At 47.0% G+C, this 22,979-nt stretch overlaps 1 protein-coding gene across 3 annotated transcripts in view; it reads left to right on the top strand.

The window, feature by feature from the left end:
- LOC135913310 (protein NEDD1-like) overlaps positions 1-22,979 on the top strand; it is a 98,151-nt gene that overhangs the window by 60,032 nt on the left and 15,140 nt on the right. For 2 of the 3 annotated variants that reach the window (XM_070541261.1, XM_070541262.1), the window contains exons 9-12: positions 77-118; positions 1,765-1,841; positions 13,495-13,576; positions 22,107-22,223. In XM_070541261.1, coding sequence (XP_070397362.1) covers positions 77-118; positions 1,765-1,841; positions 13,495-13,576; positions 22,107-22,223 — 318 coding nt within the window. The remainder of the gene's footprint in view (positions 1-76; positions 119-1,764; positions 1,842-13,494; positions 13,577-22,106; positions 22,224-22,979) is intronic. The other variant, XM_065445904.2, reaches the window with a different exon arrangement.

Below are 22,979 nucleotides of genomic sequence, written 5' to 3'. Positions count from 1 at the left end.
CGTCACTTCGAAACTTTCACTGGCAAGCAATTGCACATATTTATTTCCCTTCACTTTTCTGTCTTCCTGTGCAAAGGTGATGTGCCGACCACCCAGATTCACCTTGACCCTGGCCAATGTGAGTGCATTTTGAACACAGAGAAGGCGGTTGTCTTTGTGAATGAAGGTTGCCTGGGTGAGAGCCCGGTAGCCGAACTCAGCTGTGCCGAGCCTCAATACTGTATTTACTCATGCAAGAGAATCTGGGAAAGAAATTTGTTGTTGCATTTGGCACGTCCTATTAACATAACAAGAAGCAATGCACTATTGAGTTGGATGGTGCCACAATGCCTAGTTCATCTTCTGAATTATGTGTATGTTTCAATTAAAAATGGTTCATTTTTTCTTATGCTTTCCTGGGCCTCGTTATTTGTTGTCCTTTGGGCTTCAGACGCTAAGAACCGAGTGAGGAATGCATGCGGGTGCACTTGATCAACAGCATTAGTGAGCTGACCCGGTATTTTGACTTGCTCTTGCAGGGCTGGCGCACCTTTGTTAATCTCAACCTAACCACTTGTCAAGCTCTGTTTTACTGTTACTTATTTAAGGCACAAAGTTGTGCTAGTTGAACTTTAGACACACATTCCTGTGCATAAGGAAAACTGGAAAAGAGTGCAGAGAAAAAAGAAAAAAGACTGGACTGGTAGAATGCTGTTCTTCAACTGTATTAACCTTTTGAAATGAATGACAGTATGCCACTTAATGACAGGAAAGAACATATCTTGGCACTTGCCTACAGAGGAGGGTCAAAATCTTGACTCATTTAACACCACTATTAATTATGCAAAGCATGAAGTAATTGCATTCTTTTTACTCTTCCACTATTATCCCACCGGTTATGCAAATGGGCATGGGTGTACCCCCGGCCTGGTACTCGACTTTTTTCTGGGGTAAGTAGTCTTGGGAGAGGAGCTTGGGATATGCAAATTCTGTCGAAAGCTATGGGCACAGCAAAAACCCGTAAAAGGGGGTTCTTGGCAGTTTGTGTGGTGATGATTTCTCATATAGCATCCCAAAGCACCTATTAGATAGATGGTACACCTTCTAGTTGGGAACAAATACCTTTCCAAGCATTCGAGTTCCTAATGGCTGAGTACGTGGCTCGGAAAGTGCTTGTACCTGGCAGCAGCTCTGGTAAGCCTGCCACAGCTGCGGCAGATGCTCTGCACAAAGGCCCTCCACTGTTGAGCAAGGGGTGCCCAGAAATCACAACTAGAATTATCAGTAGAGGCCCTTTTGATATGACAACACGTACAAGTAGCAAAGTGCCAGGCCAAGGTACATACTTGCTCACTAGAAAATCCGGTGGGTTTTTCGGCGTCACTAGGATTCAAACCCAGTATTACCTGCGTGTGAGTGTAAACCAACAAGCCCAGCTTAGAACTCTCATGCTTGGCTGTTAAGGTTGTGCTTTGACTGTGATTTTCGTTTTGTCATTTTGTCTACAGTAACTGTTCCCATTTCTTCATGTGTGGATGAAACTGTGCAAGCTCTTGTTTGACTCTGTGCCTTTGCACCAAGTTTATTTATGGGACTGCAGGCGCACTCAAGCTACAATGCTGTTCGTTTTCTCGTGCCATCCCTTTACGTTTTGTGACGAGTTGAATGTTTCATTCGTTTATCAATATTTAATCTTAACTTTCAATTCAAATAGTGCATGTTTGTGGACTTTCATGCTATTAGTATATTCAAGGTGATGATGGTACTTTATTCTTTGCTATTCAAACCTTGCAGCTGGCAGGTTACCAACCAGCCCCAAAGATGCTGCCAACATGGCTCTCTCACCTGGTGACGTGTTCCAGGTTAGTCAACAAGACAGTAATTTGAGCTTATATGATGCATGCGCATGCACCACATTTGTCTGGTATTCTACCAAAGTGCGCAGCTCGCAGGGACGTCTGTGTCAGCAGGCTTTTGGTACATTAGACCTTACTGTGCCTAGCTGTGTCCTGGAAGAAGGGGATCTTGGGAGGTTGAGCTAATGCCAAGTGCTTGGACATTTAAGGCCCCTCAGCAGAGGCAACACACCTCTTCGGCCTCGACTTCATGGAGATGGCACCTCTGGACTGACTCTCCAGGCGGAACTGGTGGCTGGCATTTTCTGTCCCTTTTCTCAATCTATTGCTTTCCTATCAACTTACCTTTTCTTTCCTGTCATCTCCTTTCTTTCCCATTTTTTTCGGTCTCTACCAGGCGGCTTGCGTTAACCTGGTGCAGTGTATCCAACCCTGAGTATGGTGCATTGGGTTATAGCAGTGATGCATAGCTGGCGTGTGCCAGTCATTGCTCTGTCAAGCTTGTAGTGTCCTCTTGTTGGGCTCCATCCATAGTGGGTGGCTGCCGTTACTGCCTAAGCAACTACATCCAACATGCATAGAGCATCTTTCCCTTTGCTACCTGATCGTACCGCTGCTCAGTGTGTACGCACTGAAGGTTTCCTGAACTTTTTTGTTTAACACAAAGAACCTTTTTCACGATACCATGTTATCCACAGCGATAAACCTGAAAATAAAAAAACAGTAAAAGCTATGTCATCTTTTCTTTTTTCTAAATCCCTAACGGACACCATCGGACCAGGCTTTAAAGCTAGAAAGATGGCAAGTGGTTACCCCCTCCTTGAGGTTTGTCCATCTACAATATAAATCGATAACCTTGTAAACCATGGAATGCTATGCATTGGATTTCCTAGATGACATGTCTAGTGAGTGCAAAGGCCTGGCAGTAAGCTAATAGTAACTGTATAAAGGTTGCCAAGGGCTGGATCAACCGGCATTTACAAAATTTTATAATCGCTGAATTAAGCCAATGAGTAAGATGTTAAGTAGCCCACGGCGATAAACCTGAAATATCAGTAAGAGCTATGTCACCTTTTCTTTTATCTAAATCCCTAACAGATGCCATTGGACGAGGCTATAAAGCTAGAAAGATAGCAAGTGGCGACCTCTTCCTTGAGTTTTGTGACAAGCCGCAACATGAAAAGCTTGCGAAACTCGGCCTTTGCTGCCATTCAAATAACAATGACCTCGCATAATTCCCTGAACAGTTTGAGGCAAGATCTCAGATGTGGACTTATTAGAAAAAATTGGGCAAGACAGCGAAATTTCAACAAAGCATCTGATCATTACATTTGCTTCTAGTGTGCTAACAGACAAGCTCGAGACAGGTTGTACTAAAATCCATGTCCGACCTTGCATTCCTAACCCTTGTTAGTGTTTCAAGTGCTAGAAATGCGGCCATGGCTTGCAAAGCTGCCGAGGTCGACTCACCTGTGTGAATTGTGGTGGCAAAGACCACCCCTACGACAACTGTTGCAGCACACTCCACTGTGTGAACTGTGAAGGTGCCCGCCCGGCATATTCCCATTCCTGTGAAACATGGAAAAAAAGAGAAACGGATAGCTACCTTGAAAATCGAAGGAAATATCTTGTACAAGGAAGCTGGAAAAAGGTGCACAGCTAATGTGGATGTGACGTGTCAGAGAGCAGTGCTGCATTGGTCTCCGCCATTTCCCTAGCCTGTGCGCAGTGAGCTTTCAGGTGTGGCACTCGCCCCCACAGTGGGGGTACCCACTAAGCAAAAGAGCTTGGCAACACTTGGGCCGTTGGGCCACAAAGCCTTTACTCACTATTCAAGGCTCGAAAAATGAACAAGCTGCCTGCATGGATGGATGGATGGATGCTGCAAGCGTTCCATTTGGAATGGCCTGGTGGGTTGTGCCACCAAGCTCTTGTCATTATATTGCCTAATGTCCTACCTAGATTAAAAACGAAAAGAAAAAAAAAACTTGCACAACCAAATTTTCTGACCCCCTGTTGCGAACTTTGATTTTGTACGTCTGTTTTTTGTCGTTTCCACCAATCTTCCAATCACTTCTTACTAATTTCTATTGTGAACATGTTTACTATTCCCCTGCTCACACTGAACCCAAGGGCTTCAAGGAGGCCAGAGGTGCCTCAATTGACCGTTCGGCAGATATCTTCATATTCTAACAAAGCATGCTCCATTGTTTCCCTAGCTTTACCGCAGCAAGCACATGCTTCCTATTCCTTGTTGTACCTCACTTTATAAGTGCATGTTCTAAGGCATCCTGTGGCCGTATTCTGTAGCGGTTCGCTTTGGAACTGGTTCGGTCTGGCTGTTGCCATTGGTCGGCGCTTCGTTGTCGTCATCCCTGGTGGGCGGGACGACAAATTTTGTTGACGTCACGCAGGTTGCCAATCATCTGGAAAGGAACTGATTCCCTGCTACGAGAGGAACGGCAGAGATGTGGTTCGCTCCAGGGTCGCGCGGTGGCGAGCATGATGTCGAGGGTTGCTTGGGCAACCGTGGCTGCCGGCTAGTCTCGCGCCAGCTGACGAGCCGGCACCTAGACAAGACGAGACAGAGACGGCAATGGCGGCTCCCTTGGTTGTGCTGCTGGCGAGCGCCGAAAGAAAACGACGCGATGAGAGGCAGCGACGCGACGTGTTCGGCATGGCCGAAGAAGAGTTTCGATGGCATTTTAGGCTCTCCAAAGACATAGCGCGACATCTTTGCGATAAGCTGGAAGAACATCTCGGACCTCAAAGATTTTGTCGTGTCGACACTACGATTAAAATGCTGTGCGCGCAGTGGTTTTTTGCCACCGGGAGCTTTCCAGTGCGTCGGGAATGAAGCGATTGCACTGTCGCAGCCTTCGGTCAGCCGTATCATTACAGCCGTCGCCAAGCCCATTACGGTTGTGGGCAAAGAAAAAGGATGGATTAGAGTCCCATACACGGCGCAGCAGAAAGCCGCCGTCAGCTGCTGGCCCAACACACACGACGCCTTTGCTAGGTCGGGGTACTCCTCGACAAATGAAACGAGTACTTCTCGCTGCCTCGCTGAAACATGAGGACCCAGCCACCTTTTTGTGCAGTTTTTGTGCGACGACATCGTTTCGGTTTCGGCGTGCGAACAGGTCCAAAACGTAAACAAAGCGAGGCAAGCTGTTTGCATAACGTATGGCACACCACCTAGCGACTAAATAAGAAAACACAAATAAAATTACAACTCCCAATAGCCGTCTGTGCCGCAAGCTCACATTTATTACTGAAAATTACATTTGCAAGTGTTCTATACCAACCAATGTTTTTTATCAAACCAGCAACTTCCTTCAATTGCTATACCCTCCCCCAAGTACAAACAAAAATGATGACGTGATCTTCTGGCAGGCTGCTGCTCGTTGATTGGTTCCCCTCACGCCGCCCTGTTCCGCTTTTTCTCCAAGTGACGTAATCCAGACGTAACAGCCAGACTGAACCGGTTCCAAAGCGAACCGCTACAGAATACGGCCCCTGGTCTCACTTTGAAAAGTAACGAGCTTCCCTTTGAGTTATCATAAATTCTTTCTTTCCTGATTTCGTTTTTTCCTCTTAAGTAGTTACTCATGACACAGCGCTTTCTGCAACAGCGTCCCTAGTGGCATCGGTGTGCCAAGGGATCCTGCCTGGCAAGCAAAATACGTGCCGAGCTTTACACACCTCCCCATGCTAGCCTCCCTCTTGTGCATGCGAGCGTTAGCAGACAAACATGGTGGTTTGGTGTGTGCCGCTTTCCTGCGCATGTGAGGTGGAGGAGGTGGGTGTGCAGTAACGTGGTCAAGCGCGTGGGGCCGTGCACTGTCTTCACTTGTGCATAGTGCTGGCAGTCGCATATCAAGTTTCAGAGAGGCAGTAGAACTATTCCCTCTATTTGCATTCTTCATGACACCTGCAGTCATGTTCAGTCATCGAGTGAGATGTTTTCACGTTTGCCTGTGCATGTGTGAGGCATACTCACTATAATTTAATTAATAAGCAAATGTTTACAATTTTTACAGCCAGCAAAACTATGAATGTTACTTTGTGTAGTGTTGTCACTTTGATATTGGTATCAGTGCTTCGCCTTTCGGGCGAAACTGCAACCTTAGTGTCATTGAATTTAGTTTTTCGCTAATGATCTGATAGTTCAGAAAATTTAACACCCCTTCCAGGTAATAAAATCTATAGGCAGCTGTACTTACTTGTATGAAAGTGTTGATTTTTTGGCTAACTCTACATCGACCGGAGTTTCCGACTGGCTCCCATACACTTCTCTGGGCCCAAACCCATTATCTCAATCTCGAAATTGGTTTTAGTGGGATAACTCGAAGTTTGCTGGTCAGCTTCGCCTCAATATAGCCATGTTAGCGATGAAGTATACCAAGAATAGAAAGGGGTCACCGTCACGGGACAAAGTACGCATTTGTTAATTATACAGGGACGCATATGCAGTATGTGGTGACACTACGAACACCTAGGCGCCTGTAAGCTTACTGGCAACCAGTCAGAGCTGTTTCTGACGTTGCTGTGGTGATTTGAGCAATTGTTTTGCCTTTAATTATACCTGAATTGTGTCGCGTTCCTTAATTATTGCACTCGCCATGCACAGAGAAGCAAAAAAAGAACATCTGTGTTTTGGGAAAGGAAGTCAGTAAGATGAAAGTACTCTAAGTTGTGGTAAGTTTAAAGCCAGCAAAAGTGGGGGGTCTTCGTAAAACTCTGAAGGCCTGCTGGTAAACTTCTTAGGCTTGTAGGTGCTTGTGTTGCGACCAGAGATGGTGCATGTGCATGCGTAAACTAAGGAGCACGTGCTATGTTCTGTAACAGTGATATTCTCCTCCCCCCCCCCCCCTCCTCCATGCTTGGTATGCTTCACCACATGGTTGTACTGCGGCAAGTGAATCACCGGCATGTTTCGGTGTTTTCTCTGCCTTATATTTAAATCAACCAGTACTGTCAGTCACAGAAGTCAACTCTACAAGAAAATTTTGATATAATGAAGTGAAGGGCCGATTGTGCCATCTTCGTTATATCGAGGTTTAACTTTTCACCAGCTGTGTGCATGACATGCACATACAAAAACACATGAGTACGGCAAGAAAAACACCGGAAAACAGTGAGCTCTGCATGTGAATTGACACGACAAACATGGGCTCCACAACAAGTGTAGTCGTTGATCTCGGAGCCCCTGTGTTGCTCCTATATGGCTCCACTCGCCAACAGTGTTTCCAGGCTGTGCGTACAGCTGGGGTGCCAATGCACGCAATGAGCAGGGATGCCTGGTAATAAGTAGGAAGGCCTTCGGGCGCCAGCTGTTCAGAGGCTGAAACAGAGAAAACGGGGCAGTCGTTGTAGGCTGGCATGAGCCGCTCGAGTGCTATTGCGTCTCTTGTCCCATTCATGTCGACAGCAGAGGTAGAACGGCGTTCATGAACATGGAAGGGGCCGATATAATGGTGCTGGAGAGGACTGCGCACAGGGCCATAGCGCACAAAAACATGCTTCGCTGTGTTGAGGTCTGTGGTCACGTATGCAGTGCGTGGGTAGGATTGCATTGGCTGTGGTTGGAGATCACGAAGAACATCTCGGAGCTTGTCGACATATTCGCTTGGTGAGGGAGAGATAACAGCTTCTGTGGGTTCAAAGAATTCTGCTGGTAGACAGAGGGGCGCCATAAACGAGCTCGGTGCAGGTGCACGAAAGGTCATTCTTGAATGTGGAGCGGATGCCGAGTAGCGTGAGAGGAAGAGCCTCGACCCATCTGGAAGAGAGACCGTGTGCTGTGAGTGCTGCTTTGAGGTGGTGATGGAAATGCTCTACAAGTCCGTTTGTTTGAGGATGATCAAAAGCAGCTGGTAGCCTCGCTGTTCCGAGCAGCCTGAGGAGCTCGGTGAAAAGCAACTCAAACTGATGTCGCGCTCCATGACAGTGGTTGCAGGACAGCTGAACTGAGCCATGCAATTTGATACGAAGGCTGCGGCAACAGTAGCTGCTGTGATGTCGGAAATCAGCATTGCCTCTGGCTATCGGGTGAAGTGGTCCACACGTCAATAAATAGCGGTGGCCTTGACAAGAGGGAAGAGGGCCAACGACGTCGACGTGAACTACTGCGAAGTGCTGGTTGGGCTGCAGGAAACGTTGGGCTTGGGGAACAGGGTAGCGGTGCACTTTCGCTTGCTGACTTGGTGCACAGGCGTGGACCCAGTCGCGAATGTCTGTGTTCATGTGGGACCAGACAAAGTGGGATTTGACGAACTTTTGTGTAGCCCGGATTCCAGGGTGTGAAAGGGTGTGCAAGAAATCAAGATATTCTATCGGAAAAGCACGGGCAAAAAGGGTCTCGGTGTACCTGTAGAGGTGCTGCATACAATAGGTACGTCTTCAATGGGGACTGTGTTGAGCTTGAGACATTTGCCCTGTGTGTAGATGTGACAGCTTTGAATCACTTTGCTTGTGCTGTCGCAAGTTTTTGCAGATCGAAGGGAAACGAGGACACGTTGATGTTTTCGTACGACTGCGGGTGACTGCATCGACGCGACTGAGAGCGTCAGCCAGACTGTTGTCAACACCACTGATGTGTCGGATGTCCGTTGTGAATTTGGAAATGTAGGCTAGTTGTCGCACTTCCCGTGGTGTTTATAGGGAAGTGGAATGGCTAATTAAATCGGTGAGAGGCTTGTGATCCGTGAAAATGGTGAACACCCTGCCCTCAAGTAGGTGGCGGAAATGACGTACTGCCAGTACATGGCAAGAAGTTCGCAGCCGATAACGCTAGACTGGGTCTGTGCAGGAGTCATTCGTTTTGAGAAGGCGAGAAGTTGCCATGCGCCACTGACCTCCAAGCTGAAAGTTGAAAGCGTCTGTCATGAGCACAAGCAGACAGTCCGGGGTTGGGTGGACGAGTGGCATTGGCCAAGGCACGCTTTGTGGCATTAGAGGTGTCATCCGCCGCAGTGTCCCAGGGTAGTGCTTTCACCAAGTTCTTGCCATGCGGTCGAGGGGTTCCAGTAGCGTGGCGCAGTTTCTGATAGAGTGGCGGTAAAAGTTTACAAGGCCGAGAAACTGGTAGAGCTCCGTGGCTGAAGTGAGCTTGGGTAACTCGATGATGGCTCGCACTTTGTCAGGGAGTGGGTGGATGCCCTTGGTGTCCAAGGGATGCCGAGAAATTCGAGGGCTTGCAATCTGAACTCTCTTTTCGGTGTTGATGCCTACGCCATTTGCGGAATGTCGTTGAAAAAGTTGGCGGAGGTGTTGAAAGTGCTCTTCAAGCAATGAGCTTGCTATGAAAATGTCCACATATGCAAATACGAAGGGAAGGCCACATACGATGGAATCGATAAAACGCTGGGAGGTCTACACAGCATTGTGAAGTCCGAATGGCATTCTTAAGAACTTGAACAGTTCGAATGGTGTGGCGATTGCTGTTTTGGGGATGTCTTCTGCGACGTGAATTTGGTGGTAGGCTGTAACCAGATTAATTTTGGAAAATATGGTTGCACCATGCAGAGCAGAAGTGAAGTCTTGTATGTTTGGCAGTGGGCACCGGTCCGGAAGGGTCTTGGTATTCAGGAACCGGTAGTCTCTGCATGGTCTCTGGTCTTCTGACTTCTTGTGGACAAGGTGGAAGGGAGATACCCATCTGCTAGAGGGGGGTCTGATGATGCCAAGCTCCAACATGGGTTCAAATTCTGCACGAGCGACTTTGAGTTTGTCGGGAGCCAGGGGTCGTGGGCTAGAGAACGCAGGTGGTTTTGAGGCTATATGATGCCGAATGTCATGGCTGACTGGTTGAGTCCAGTCCGGCAGTGATATTAGCTTGGGAAATTCTTTGATCAGAGCTGCAAACAACTCCTTAGCAACTGCTGTAGTGCATGAGGTCGCCACATCAGCAGTTGTGCACATAGCAATGCCCTGAATGGATAGGTTGGTTGTGCAGTCAAGGAGGCACTTCCTCTTGACATCAACGAGAAGTCTGTGTTTGGTTAGAAAGTCAGCACCAATAATGGCAGATCCAACGTCAGCGACCAAAAACACCCAGTGGAAGATTCTTCAAAGTCCTAGGTTGAGCGCGGGGGAATGTTGCCTGGGCACAGGAGTGCGTGTTCCATTCACTGCTTGCCGATAGGATGTTGCAGGGGAAGCACTTTCTGCTTTATTGTCTGGGAGAACGCTCGCCTGAGTGTCGATAAATTTTTGTCTGGTGGTTCGGTCGACGACGTGAAATGGGCGACATGCTTCTTGGCACTGACCACCCGTCGCCGCTAGCTGTTGGCCGGCCGGTTTTCTGTCCAGGTGCATGGCAAGAGGCAGTGGCGGGCGTTGGCGCCGAAGCGGGGATGATAAAAGCACATTCGTGGACCCACGGACTCACTTTGTTCACCCTGTCCGCGATGGCGAGATGCTGAGGAGCGTCTATGTTGGCGGCTCCGGGTGAGTAGGTGCCGCGATGAGTTGCTTGAGCCGGGCACAAAGGCAATCAACCTTGGTGGGAGCAGCAGTGGTAGGTGCAGGGTGGCCAGCTGAGGAGTCGCGACAGGGGTGGCCGGTGGCGCAGACTGCAAGGTAGTGCTTACGGAGGCAACCAAGAGGTGTGGTGTAGCTACCTCCATCACTTTGTCGGCTAACGCAGTCAGAGATGTCACGTCCATAGCTGTGGCTGTGGCCAGCACCGTTTGCTTGTGCGATGGTAAGCATTAAAGGAACAGCTCGTGTAGCACAGCACTATGGTCTGAACACTGGTGCCAAGCAGCTGTAGCATGTGCCACAAGAGCTGGCTTGGCCGTTTGTCACCGGGCTCCTCTGTGAAGAGCTACTGCTGGATCCTCGTCCTGCCCGAAGCAGCTGTTCTTTGGAGCAGGGCTACCTTGAGGTCATTGTAGGGCTGTGCCGGTGGATTGTTGCGGAATGTGGTTACTATATCCGCTACCTCTTCTGCGGCTGTTGATGGGAGCGAGCTGATGATGTGATGAAATTTCTGCTGCTGGGAGGTGATCGGTGAAAGCTAGAACTGCAACTCCATTGCAGCTTTGCGTTGGTGTCCTGTCTTCGTCAGTGGCGGCGAAGGTGGTTCTACGTTAATAGGGTTCATGGAAAAATCGTGTCGCCAATAGTAGGGCCCTTGTGAAGGAAGGGGCCCGAGACGGGAAATCCATGCTATAGTGTGTTTATTCACTCTCTAAGGTACTGCAGTGGGCCAGTGCAGGAGGTGCAGACCGCCTCTGTGACGGAGAGGAAAAAGAAGGAAAGAGCATGCACAGGTGTCTGATTTTCTGGAGCACGGTGTAAGAAGTATTCGTACACCATGGTCTGAAGTAAATAGTCGGTGCACTGGCACTGCTAGCTAACGCGCACATTGTTGTATGTACCAGTGAGGGCTGGCACCGCTACCTGCCGCGCAGATCATTTTGCTGGCGAGGGCTGGTGCCACTACACTGGGATACATTATTGACAGAGAATGTCAACACCAGCCTCTTTCACACATTTGGGCCTTGGAGCACTACTTCTGTCTACAGGACTTGTTAGAACTCAAGTGAGCCCGCAGGCAGCTTTAGTTCATTAGGTTACAGCAAACTGGGACAGTACAAGAGATGCAGTCAATACACACGCACTTCCAATGCTTGTTTATACACCGCACAGTGGCATCCTGTGCAAGTGCATGTGGACAGCTTGAGAAAGCATGAGAAGATGGCTTGTATGCAATGACATTCAATATAAGCCGCGCGAATCATACTTGTGACTGTTATGGTCATTCATTGGTTCCCCAACAGCTGTAGAAGGTCAAGCTGCCCACAGGTTGTGCGATTTTGTTTCAAATGTATGCGCCTTGCTTCAACTACATTATAAATGGGCATTGTAGTATTTATCTTTCATAGCAGACATGCAGGGTGTCTACCAACCGGGAAAACCGGGAATTCTCAGGGAATTTGAACAGTCTGGAAAAACTCAGGGAAAACTCAGGGAATTTGTGCTTCCATCAGGGAAAATTAGCTGTAACTTTATTGAAAGGGAACGAAAGTCGTGTTAATGCTAGCTCCAGTAACAGAGGAATCGCAACGAATCATTATTGACGCCGTGTCATCGGCACGATGTATTGCCAGAGTAGTTAACGACCGATTTTCTAGACGCCCGATTTTTCGGACATGCCCGATAATTTGCACGGTTTTGCGGCACCACCACGTACTCCATATAGTCAATGTATATTGCCCCGACTGCAGGTCTGAAATGGCATTAATCAAAGCCGCCACCGCCGCTATTTTGATTATCTCGCCGCCTCGAACCGGCACTCTCGCAGGCAAATCCGTAACCACCACCGCGGCAACGTCAGGCCTAGCTGCTTCTATGTTCGCTATTAAGCTTCTTGCCGTGCGGTACCGTGTTTTTCATTGAAAGAATTCGCCGCTATCACCAATGGCACCGACTCCGCCTTTGTAATCCTAGCGATTGGCTTTGAAGCTCGCAGAGCACAGCGCGTTGCGTAATGCCAGTCTGCGAAAGTTAGCTTCGCCTCGGTACACTAATGTTAGACGGTGAAGCATAACAAGCGTGGGAAGGGGGCAATTGTCGCGGGACACAGTATACATTACTTAATTACACATGCGTGCACGTCGTCTTCTGTCACAGTACAAGCCCTGATATGCCTAAAAAGCGTACTGGCAGGCCTTCAGAGCTTTTTGAGACGTGCCTGTGGTAATTTTAGCCCTTAAAGGCAGTTAAAGACATGCATTAATTTTTTTCAGACTGCCCGTTTTTTTCAATTTTTTTTTTTGCGGCCCCTCGGAAGTCCAAGAAATCAAATGTTGACTGTACAACTGACCAAGAGGATGCTTCAGATGATCCATGTGGTGAAAGCGTGGTAGGAGGATGAGAACAGAAAGGACCGACGCACTGAGGAATTAACGGGAAAGGAAGGGTGCCGCCACCTTTTTGAAGGAGCTTGAGCTAAAAAAACTAAGTGATGGCTGATGCTGAGACACAGGTGTCCCTCATCCAAACCAAAATAAATTGTTTACGCAGTGAAACCCAACACTGAGATGTTGTGTACGGGCTGAGAGTATGTCAGGACAGTTGAGGTTGACTTCCCAGCTGCTGAGAGAGAACCTTAGTTGTGACAAAGTTCAGGACCTCATACAGATGAGCTTGCTATCAGTTGATAGAAATAGCTGATATTAAAAAAATATGTACTTATGTATGCATCTCCTTTTCATTCGTATTTGAAAATGTTCGACTCAATTTGGAATGGGCTTTACCATTTCTTTCGCTGTGCATTTTACTAACACCTTCCTTCTGTTTTCTTTTTAAATAAAATATATATTACTCCTTACTATTCAAACTGGATTAAGTCTTTTTTTTTGTTTCAGCATGCTTACTAGAGAGTGACAGCATCGGGCAACGTGGTGTCGGCCTGTCTTGACATAAAACAAAGATCTGACTCATTCAGGGAATTTCGCAAAGGTGCTCAGGGAAAACCTGGAAAACTCAGGGAATTTGGAAATGTCAACTTGGTAGACACCCTGACATGACTTAGTGAAGGAAGGATGGCGTTACTTCAATTCCATTGCGTTAACTGGCTTTTTGGTGCCAAAGAACAACAGTTTACTGTTTATTTTATAAAAACAGCCATTTTCTTTTATTGCAGGAGGGGGCAGAATCTCGCATCCTGGATGCTTCGTGGGTTTCTGCACACAACTCGAGCACCAGTCCCCGTCGTCGTTCTTTTCGTAAGTGTTTGCATGTAAGCAAAAACAAAACGAAAAAGGGAACAGCTGTGCCTGCTTTACCAATGTCCACCTGAGTAAGGAAACTTTGTTCGCCAAGGCACTACTGAGATGTACGGGTTTTTATGCAGACAGTTTCTTGCAATTTTCTTGAGGGAAAAGTGGGAGTGCTGGTGAAAAAGGTAGCTTTGGGTAGGCATTTTTTCTGGAGCTGCTGAAATACCTTGCGAGATGTCTGGTGAATGGTGACCGTTGTTTATTTTGTACTAAAAGGAGGCACATAGTAGCCCTGCTAAATAATGAAAATTTAATGCTATCTGTATGTAATGATGACATTCAGTACATCAAATGACACAACATTCCTGTGGTACTACATGGCAAAATTTAATACCTTCATATACGGTAGTGACAGCAGTGTTCATGAAAAAAGAATAGAAAACAAAAGTCAAGTGTGTGCACAAAAAGTTTCAAGTATTTTTATTGGTCTAAAAAATTAGGTTCATGGTCACCTTGTCAAACATTCAGATCATGCTTTCACAAATAGAGCAATGCTTGTCTATACGAGATCGATACAAAACATTTAAGTCATCTACCGTTGCAATGTGTTCTCAACATAATGATGTGGCCAATATAGTCCCCCGCACTAGGACGACGCTACCACATCAAGCGCCGGCAGTGGGGAGCGAATGCTTCAAGTACAAAGTACAGACAACGCACAACACAATGTATGCAGTTCAAAGCAGAACTTCTGCTGTCACTGCTCTAGACTTGAGGTTTCGTATTGCCGGCTGGACTTGGCATGGCTGGCTTGATGGCTCGTCGGCACTGATGCCACCTTGATGTGGCTGCCACCGTGGTAGCATAGCATTGGTAAGTTCAGAATATGCGCAGTGCATTTAGAAACATTAAAACTTTTCATGCAGTATGGTCTCTGCTTAGAGAGGTGAAAACCACAAAGAATGAACCACCGTGGGCATTATTCGATTTTAGTCAATACTTATACATTCTCCTATACAGTTAAGCCTCACGAAATGAATGAACTATACGAAAGCAAAGGCGATAATGGATACGAAAGGTGCGGACAAGAAGAGAGAAGATGAGAACGAGGCTGAGGCGTTCATTATGTTCTTCAAACGTGCGGCCAAAGATTACAACATCATCGAGGTAACACATACATGTCTCCCACTTTAGTCCACGTAGTACTGTGTCCATGAATTTTTCAGAGGTGGCAGGAGCATTGCAAAGGCCAAAAGGCATAACATTAAATTCGAATAGGCCATCTGGAGTCGCGAAAACAGTCTTTTCCTCGTTGGCAGGGTCCATAGGTATTTGCCAATACCCTGATCGCAAATCAAGTGTTAAGAAGTAAGAAGCAGCGTGTAAGCAATCAATGACGTCATCGATTCGCGGTAGTGGATAGACATCCTTCTTCGTCACTGCGTTTAGATGTCTGTAATCCACGCAGAATCTCCAGGAGCCATCTTTTTTTTGGACCAGGATTACTGGGGCTGCCCATGGACTAGACTACTCTCGAACGACACCTTTGTTCATCTCCTTGACTTGCTCTGCAATAACTTTACGCTCGGACGATGACACTCGGTAGGGCTTCTGGCGGATGGGATGTGCTGAGCCGGTATCTATTCTGTGATGAGCGCGGGACGATGGTAAATGAAGGGGTGCATCTCCATGCGTGAAGTCGAATGCAGCCTCATGCCTGGCAAGGACCTGTACTAGTGCTTGCCGTTCCGATGTACCAAGAGCCTTGCTGATCATGCCAAGCATTAGCGCTTCAGAATGACGATTATCGCAAGGAGAGCAAGCTGTAGAGACGTCCGTAGTTAGTGCCGCTATTGAGCTACATGCGGCTTCATCGAAAAGAGCGATTTTCATACCGCGAGGAAGGACAACCGGCGTGGCGGAACAGTTCAGTGATGTGGCGACTCCTTTCGTCATGCACACGACAGAGCAGGGCACAAGTATATCCTTTTTAGCACAGTTTATGCGGAGAGGCCTAACTACAAGGTCAAAACAATCAGCATCAACAGTAGTTGCCGAAACACGAATGGGTGTCAGGCACCACGATGGTGCAATCACTTCATCAAGAACACTGAGTGTGTCTGCGTCCCTGTCTTCACCACCCAAGCTTTGTTCGGAATGTGCTGATATAAATAACTTGTTCAATGATATTTCGCCACAACCACAGTCCATGGAAGCGCCGCACTGTTAAAGAAAATCGATACCAAGAATAGCATTGTGTGAGCAACGAGAAAGAACAAAGAATTCCGACACAAACACTTTCCCAGCCAACAAAACACCCACAGCACAAACACCAAGGGGATGAAGCCACTCGCCGCCTACTCCACGAAAGGTAATACCATCGTTCCAAGAATACATAACTTTGTGGCCTAGACGGTTTTTGAAAGCGAGGCTCATCACACAGTTGTCCAATATCAACTAACGCCATGGTCGGTATTCTGTCAATCGAGACATTCACTTTGTTTTTGAACATCGCAACAGGCAGAGGTATTTCTTGCAAAGACCTTCCGGCGACCTCACCCCCATTGGCCGCGGATGCTAGTTTCCCGGCGGCAGTGAGGAAGAACAGCGCCAAGGGAGCGGAGAGCGACGGGGACGGCTATTTGGTGGCGTCAAACTCCGCTCAGATGCTGGCGAATCGCTGCGTCTGGTCTCGTGTGAGAAGTGATCCCCTGGAAGCAAATCCGTCGTCCGCAAGTCATGTGAAGTATGGGTTCTGGGTGGCGAGAAAATCGATGGTGTCCTACGTGATTGACGGGCTTGGCGACGATACCGAGCTATACGGCCCGTGGAACCGCAGTTGTAGCACATGGGAGGGTCGCGGTTCACAGCGTCTTCCTCGAAAGGAATGGTAGACGGCTGTGGGCGGCGAGAAAGTTCGTGGTCATGTGGATAACATGTCTCTGCTGCTTGCTGAAATCCGTTATATCTTTAATGAGTCATGTCGTGGTAGTAGGGTCAGTGCTGTTCTTGTCGCGGCCTGAAAGAAGTCACAGGGCCTCGGGGGTGAAAACGTGGCTGCTCTCTTTGTGGCCGAGCATCATAAGTAGGGCCTCTGTCGTAGAGACGTGGCTGCTGTCGGGGCGCGAGTTCATAATCCTCGGTGCCCCTCGCCGCAGGATACGGAGAGAAGGATGCCACGTTTGGCTCAAAATCTGGTAGTAGGCGGAATCTATGAGTGCATGGATGTGTCACTTGTGCATGCAGGCCGAGTTCTTCCCAAACTATTTGTTGGATTGTTGTTGCAAGATCAAGGGGCTGGTTACTGTCCACGCTTGCAACTGTCGTCACATTGGCTAGCCTGCCAAACTTCGGCGTTATGCGCCTCGTCTTTAGTTGCTCGAAAGTGCGACAGTGCCGAATGATGTCAGTGACGGAAGCCAGGTTGTCTTTTGCGATGAGGAAATTTTAAACATCCTCGGCAGTTCCTTTTAGGATGTGCCCGACTTTGTCTTCCTCGGACATTCCAGAGTCCACCATCCTACACAGTTTTATTACTGCCTCAATGTAGGTCGTGCAGGTTTCGCCTGGCACTTGCGCACGTTGCAGTAGTGTCTGTTCTGCCCTTTGCTTTTTCGTCGCGGAGTCGCCGAATCGCTCTTTGATTTCCGAAACAAATCTTCCCCATGTTGTGAACGTTTCCTCGTGGTTGTCGAACCACAACAACGCAGTATCCATTAGAAAGAACACGACGTTCGAAAGCTGAGAAGCGGTGTTCCACCTGTTGGCGGCACTCACCCGGTGATAATGGATGAGCCATTCCTCGGCGTCTTCGTCTGATCTTCCGGTGAAGGGACGCGCATCTCTCAGTTGCAGAACGGAACTTGTCGGAGCAGCAGTTCGAATGGGCCGTTGTTCGTCCGCGTCGTGGGGACATATTCAGCTCCCGTGGATTTGGTGGGAGTCCAGCAAGGTGATGGCTCCGTCGAAGAACTTGTGGTTCAGCCTCCGTCTTCGGGTGTCGATTGCCCCGCACCTCCACTACAACTGTTACGATGGACGATGATCGTAGCGCAGCCCGACCTCTCAAACTCCTCGTTCTCTTCGTCTTCTCTCTTGTCCGCGCCTTTTGTATCCATTACATTATAATGAAGTAGGTAAGATCAGCAATTTGCTTCGTTATATCCAAGTCGTTATATTGAAATTCGGCTTTTTATGCAAATAAGTACAGTCGCCGATCAATTTTTCTTATGAGGAAAAGGGGCCGTAGCATTTTCTGATATCGGGCAGTTCAGAAAAGAAAGTTTGAGTGAGAAAACAATGTAGTTTGATAAATTTGGGTGTCATGGACAAATGATATGGTTTCACGCCACATTGACAATAACTTCACATCAGCAGTAAGTATTAGGCCAAGCCAGCCCCACTTTTGCATGGACTCTGCTCCCACAGCCGATAGTGTCGTCAGCACGAGGACGACGCTACCAGAAAAAGCGCCGGCAGTGGGGAGCGAATGCTTCAAGTACAAAGTACAGCCAAGGCGCAACACTGTGTTCGCAATTCAAAGCAGAACTTCTGCTGTCTGCAGCATCATGACTAGCTTTGCCCCATGACTGGATATCCGAAATGGAAACACTTAGCATAAAAACCAGAATATAGGTTGAACATTTTTTCAAAAAAAGTGCGGCAAAAAGTCTACCCATGTCTTGTATACCGGTCGTTTTTTACCGGTTTATATCACTTTTTTTTTCATTTTCATTTTCTTTAAAATTTAGACTTGGTGGATGTTTCGGACTTTGTAAGCACAAGTGATGACGAAACTGATGCCCACTTCATTACATGCAGCGTACATTTTTATCGCATTGTTGAGGAGCCTGGGTTTCTCAGTATGTTGAATTTTCTCATGCCGGATGGCGCAGTGCCATTATGCATGACATTTTCCAGGGTGATCGTGCGAGACCTGTAAAATGCAAAAAGTGGTAACATGCAATGTCCTGATGGTTTTCCAAAGCGGAGTTCAGTCTCTCTCTGACTACCGATCGTAGGACCTCGCATGCTAATGAGTTGTGTGTGTCACTTGCCACGTCATGGACAAGCAGTTTGTGCAGCATATGCACAAGCTGAAATGGGAGTCTCGTATCGCTGTCAGCTTTTGAATTTTCATCAAAAGCTTCCTTGAAAAGTTGGAGATCCCGGCTCAAAGCCAAGTGCCAATTTATGTGGTTGTCAACAACGGCAGAAACTTTACATCTGGGGTGATACGGTCATCTTGGCAAGGCATGCAATGTTTTGGCCACACCCTTCAGCTTTGCATTAGTGATGTGAAGTGATATATGAAAGGGTTTGTGCAGCTTTGCGCAAAATGCCGAAGTATTCTAGGCTGGTACACGACATGCGCCACTGCCTGAGCACACCTGTTTGAAATATAGAGATGCACTTAAATCTGCTTGAGGTCGTTCAGGACGTTCCAACTCACAGGAACAGTAAGCATGCGATGATGCCCAGGCTGCTGATGCTTCGGGGGCCTATTACTCTGGTGGTGGCAGAATCTAGCACTGTTGAGAACTTGACCATTGGAACCTTTAGCTGCTACAAAGGTTATGCAATCACTTGACCAGGCCTCAACCGAACTGTCAGGTGATGGCTACCTCACATTCCATCAGGTCATCCCCCTTCCATAATACATGGGGGTTGCACTTCCACAGCATTGAGATCAGAGTATGTCTATACTTTCCTCCAGCATGCAGCCACGGGCAGCTAAAAATGTACTCCAAAATGGTGGTGGCCAATTTTTACAAGCTTTTTCAAATTACAAGTTTTTCTAACAAAAAAAAAAAAGCTTTCCAGAGGTGAGTTGAGTCCCAAACACCTGCCCTATTATATAAAAACGTGAAGCACTTTGTTTACATGTGTGCTCGTTCGAGTTCACATCGTGACACATTGCAATTTGCTTCTGGTATGGAGCCTACGAAGTGAACACTTGTTGAAATGATTAGCTCAAAGGTCTTTCAGAAAGTTGCTTCTGCAGCAATCGGCATGCGCTGACCCGTCATGGGAAAGAATTCTGGCAGAGAGGCCCAACACAATGCAAGGCCCACAGCCGGTCTTGTCTTTAATGCTCACCAAATTAGCAGCGTACATAAATAGAGAAATGGTGACATTTGCTGATAATGACTATGCATTGCTTGACATTGACCTTTGCCTTTTGAGTGCTGCCGGGGCAGAAAGCTGTGCTTTCGAACTGTGGTGTTGAACGTATAGCCATTAGAAAACACAATGTACCCAGAAATTGCCTGCACTTAAACATTCAAAATAGCAATGCTGGTTGTTGCTGTCACATGCAATGATGGCAGTATTGTTTGATGCAATGTCCCATTCAGTTTTGTTAGAATGCTAGCCAGTGCAGGGGTTACACAGCATTGGCAATCATTAACTTCACATTGCAAAAGAAGCTATACAGCAGGCCACAAGAGGTCCAGAAGGCAGGAGGGCAAACTGGGAAAAGAATGCGATTCTGGTGGTGAGTGTCTGGGTGGTTTGTTCAATGAGCCCATAAATTTGTTTTTCTTGGATTTATTGTGGACCCAAGAGAGTGCCCTGCAATCGTGGTATGTATGAAATGCTGCAAAAGGCTACCTCTGTGCAAACTTTAAGCAGCAAAGAGCTGGTCGTGTTAGTAAAGTCGTGTATGCCTTTAGTTTTTTATGCAACGCTGAGTACTATATATGTGCATACATTTGCTTGTGCATATGTGGATGTATATACGAGTACACTGTTAGTGCCAAGAAGCATGATAGCATGGCACTGCTTCTTTTTTTTTTTAAGGGATGCGATGTCACGTCAGGTTTTGTTCCATGGGAAGTGTACCTCTGTCACACAGATGGCAGGGTCCGAATTACCACAATCTGAATGTGTGGACTTCTAAAGAAGCCTGATTATCGCATGTATGAACATAATTAAAATGAAGAAAGGAAAAAAGTTGACTACAGCATAAATCAAATAATGTAAGTCACCGGGATCATGAATTTCTGCACTATAAGCTGTGTTGCACTATAGCCAAGACATTTTTCAAAGACTGGGCTTGTGCAAAACATCTAGACCAAGCAGTCAGGTGTGTCCGGAAATCAAAGCATGTAACTGGTCACTATGCCTGCACTTTCGTTGGTGCAGTGGTTTGACTGTGCAGCAAATTACGACATTGGCCATCGACTCGCATTGTGACAGCGCTGGTTAGGCCTAGCCAGTGGGGGTGTCAGGTGGCATGTCATCACGGGAAGCTTGCCTATCACACATGCACGTACCTGTAGATGAATAAGCAAATCTGGCGCAAGATGGCACACACAGGCATCGCAGATCAGATGGAAGCACGCGTGGAGTTGGTTTTGTGGGCAATCCGCTGGCAGCTACCACGACCGCATGTAGCAGAAGTTTTGTGCCTGCATGTACTGATAAGGACGGCAGAAGCTTCAGTGTGGACAATTCCTAACTGATGAATTTGCAAGATTTTAATATGACAGCATCGCGGAGTCGAGTTTGCACACCCAATATCTGCACTTAGCAACGACACTCATTGCAGCAGGCTAATGAGGAGCACACTTGTGGCCTCGACCAGGCTTTTCCACGGTGCTGGAGTTGTATAAAACAACAAATTGATTTTACCATGGAAATCCGTTTATCCAGCCTGCCCAATAATTCAGACACTTTTGCGACTTCGGAAAGATAAGTCAGGGACTGTTTTGCGAGTTCGGAAAGATAAGTCAGGGACTGTATTTACTTCATGCACACAAAGTGAAGAGCCAAAGAGTGATAATGCGCACACATTCGTTGTAAACCGCACATGATTGACATGTGGCTAGAGCAAAAGGCTTCTCCATCACCTAGGCAATCACTGCATTCCCACTGAGCTCTCTCACCCCCCCCCCCCCCTTCTGTTCCTTCTCCCCACATCTCCTCTGCATTTCCCTCCCCTCCGCCGGTGTGCCTTGTTAAGAAATGAGCTCGCCATCTCTGCTTGTCTGTGGGATTTTCCGGAAGCCACATTATATTATAACCAGTAATTCATCCATTGATTCATTGATTGATTCATTGATTCATTCATTCATTCATTCATTTATTCATTCATTCATTCATTCATTCGTACCTCAAATGGCACTGGTGTGGGGTTTTACATGAGGGGTGGGTACAGCTCATAGTGCAGCTGCACTATGAGCCATACACATATACATTGAGTTCTATGGGAAGATAAATGGGTGTCAGGAAAGACTCAATTACACGTGATCCTGCCCTATAAGTAACATCATAAGTAGTCCAAGTTATATAACATACTATATAGGATTACTTGAATTTTCACTGTTGTCTCTCTTCATATCCTAACTAAACGTTTTGCTGCCCCTTAACTACCCTCTGAAAGCATGTGTAATGTCTGCTTACTAGTACAGAATCATTAAAGCAAGGTTCACTCTGTTCAGAAATGATTGCTTTTGAATCTGAGTCTTTAATACATACATACCTTGTTCGTCGTGTGAATGCCTTTTCTTTTCTTTTTCTGTTTTTGCGACAGGCCTCAGTGACTTCATGCCGGTACTGAACGATTCATTGCCAAGCTCCGAGACGGGGAGCACCTCTGTGACGAGGTTGTCAGTGCGATCGGCACCTCAGGAGAAGAGCCAGGCAGCAGGTCGGTGCTTGCAGCTGGGGCTGCTCTCCATGCGGTGATGTGATGTTGACACATGTACATTGCCTCAATGTACATGTGCGTCATTTCCCAGTTGGCATGTGATATTGACAATGTACATCATTTCCCAGTTGGTGTTTTTGCCATCAAAATACTGTTACAATGTTATCACTTCGTGCAAGACACCTACATGCATCTGAAATTTCATTAATGTTGTCAATTCTTTAGTGCAATAATCTAAGTTGAATGCTCCAATCAAGGTAGAAGTTCGTAGGAAGATGAAGCCTTGAAATGTGTTCAGTAGTACCAAAACGGTTGCTACCCTGCTGAAGACAAATCCCCTTGCTGAAATGCTCGGTTCAGTGACATTTCTGCTTCAACTACTGCTCACCATTAGATTAGTACTGCGGGGTGTAATACATTACTGCATTATGGCAGTAATGAAATGGTCAACTTGGCTCAAAATTTCAGGTTCTTTCTAATTTTACTTTTTTTTTGCAATCCTTAGACCTCCCTTTATCTCATGGTGAAATATTTGAAAGAAATACGGAGCAGAATTTGGGAAAGTTGAACTTTTTTATTTTCTTAGAAATTGGGAAGAAAATTGGGCTTCGGCATTTGCTATCACACCATTGATCATGCCAGTGTGGCTTTTCGTTGACGCGGTGTCGCCATTTTGGTGTCGTTGTAAGCACGAGAGATCAGAGATTCAGACAGCTGTAGCGCTATATTTTTCCATGCAGAAATAAAAACAAAAGT

This window comes from Dermacentor albipictus, chromosome 6 (genome assembly GCF_038994185.2).
Source record: "Dermacentor albipictus isolate Rhodes 1998 colony chromosome 6, USDA_Dalb.pri_finalv2, whole genome shotgun sequence".
NCBI lineage: Eukaryota > Metazoa > Arthropoda > Arachnida > Ixodida > Ixodidae > Dermacentor > Dermacentor albipictus.
This window is presented reverse-complemented; position numbering and strand designations above follow the sequence as displayed.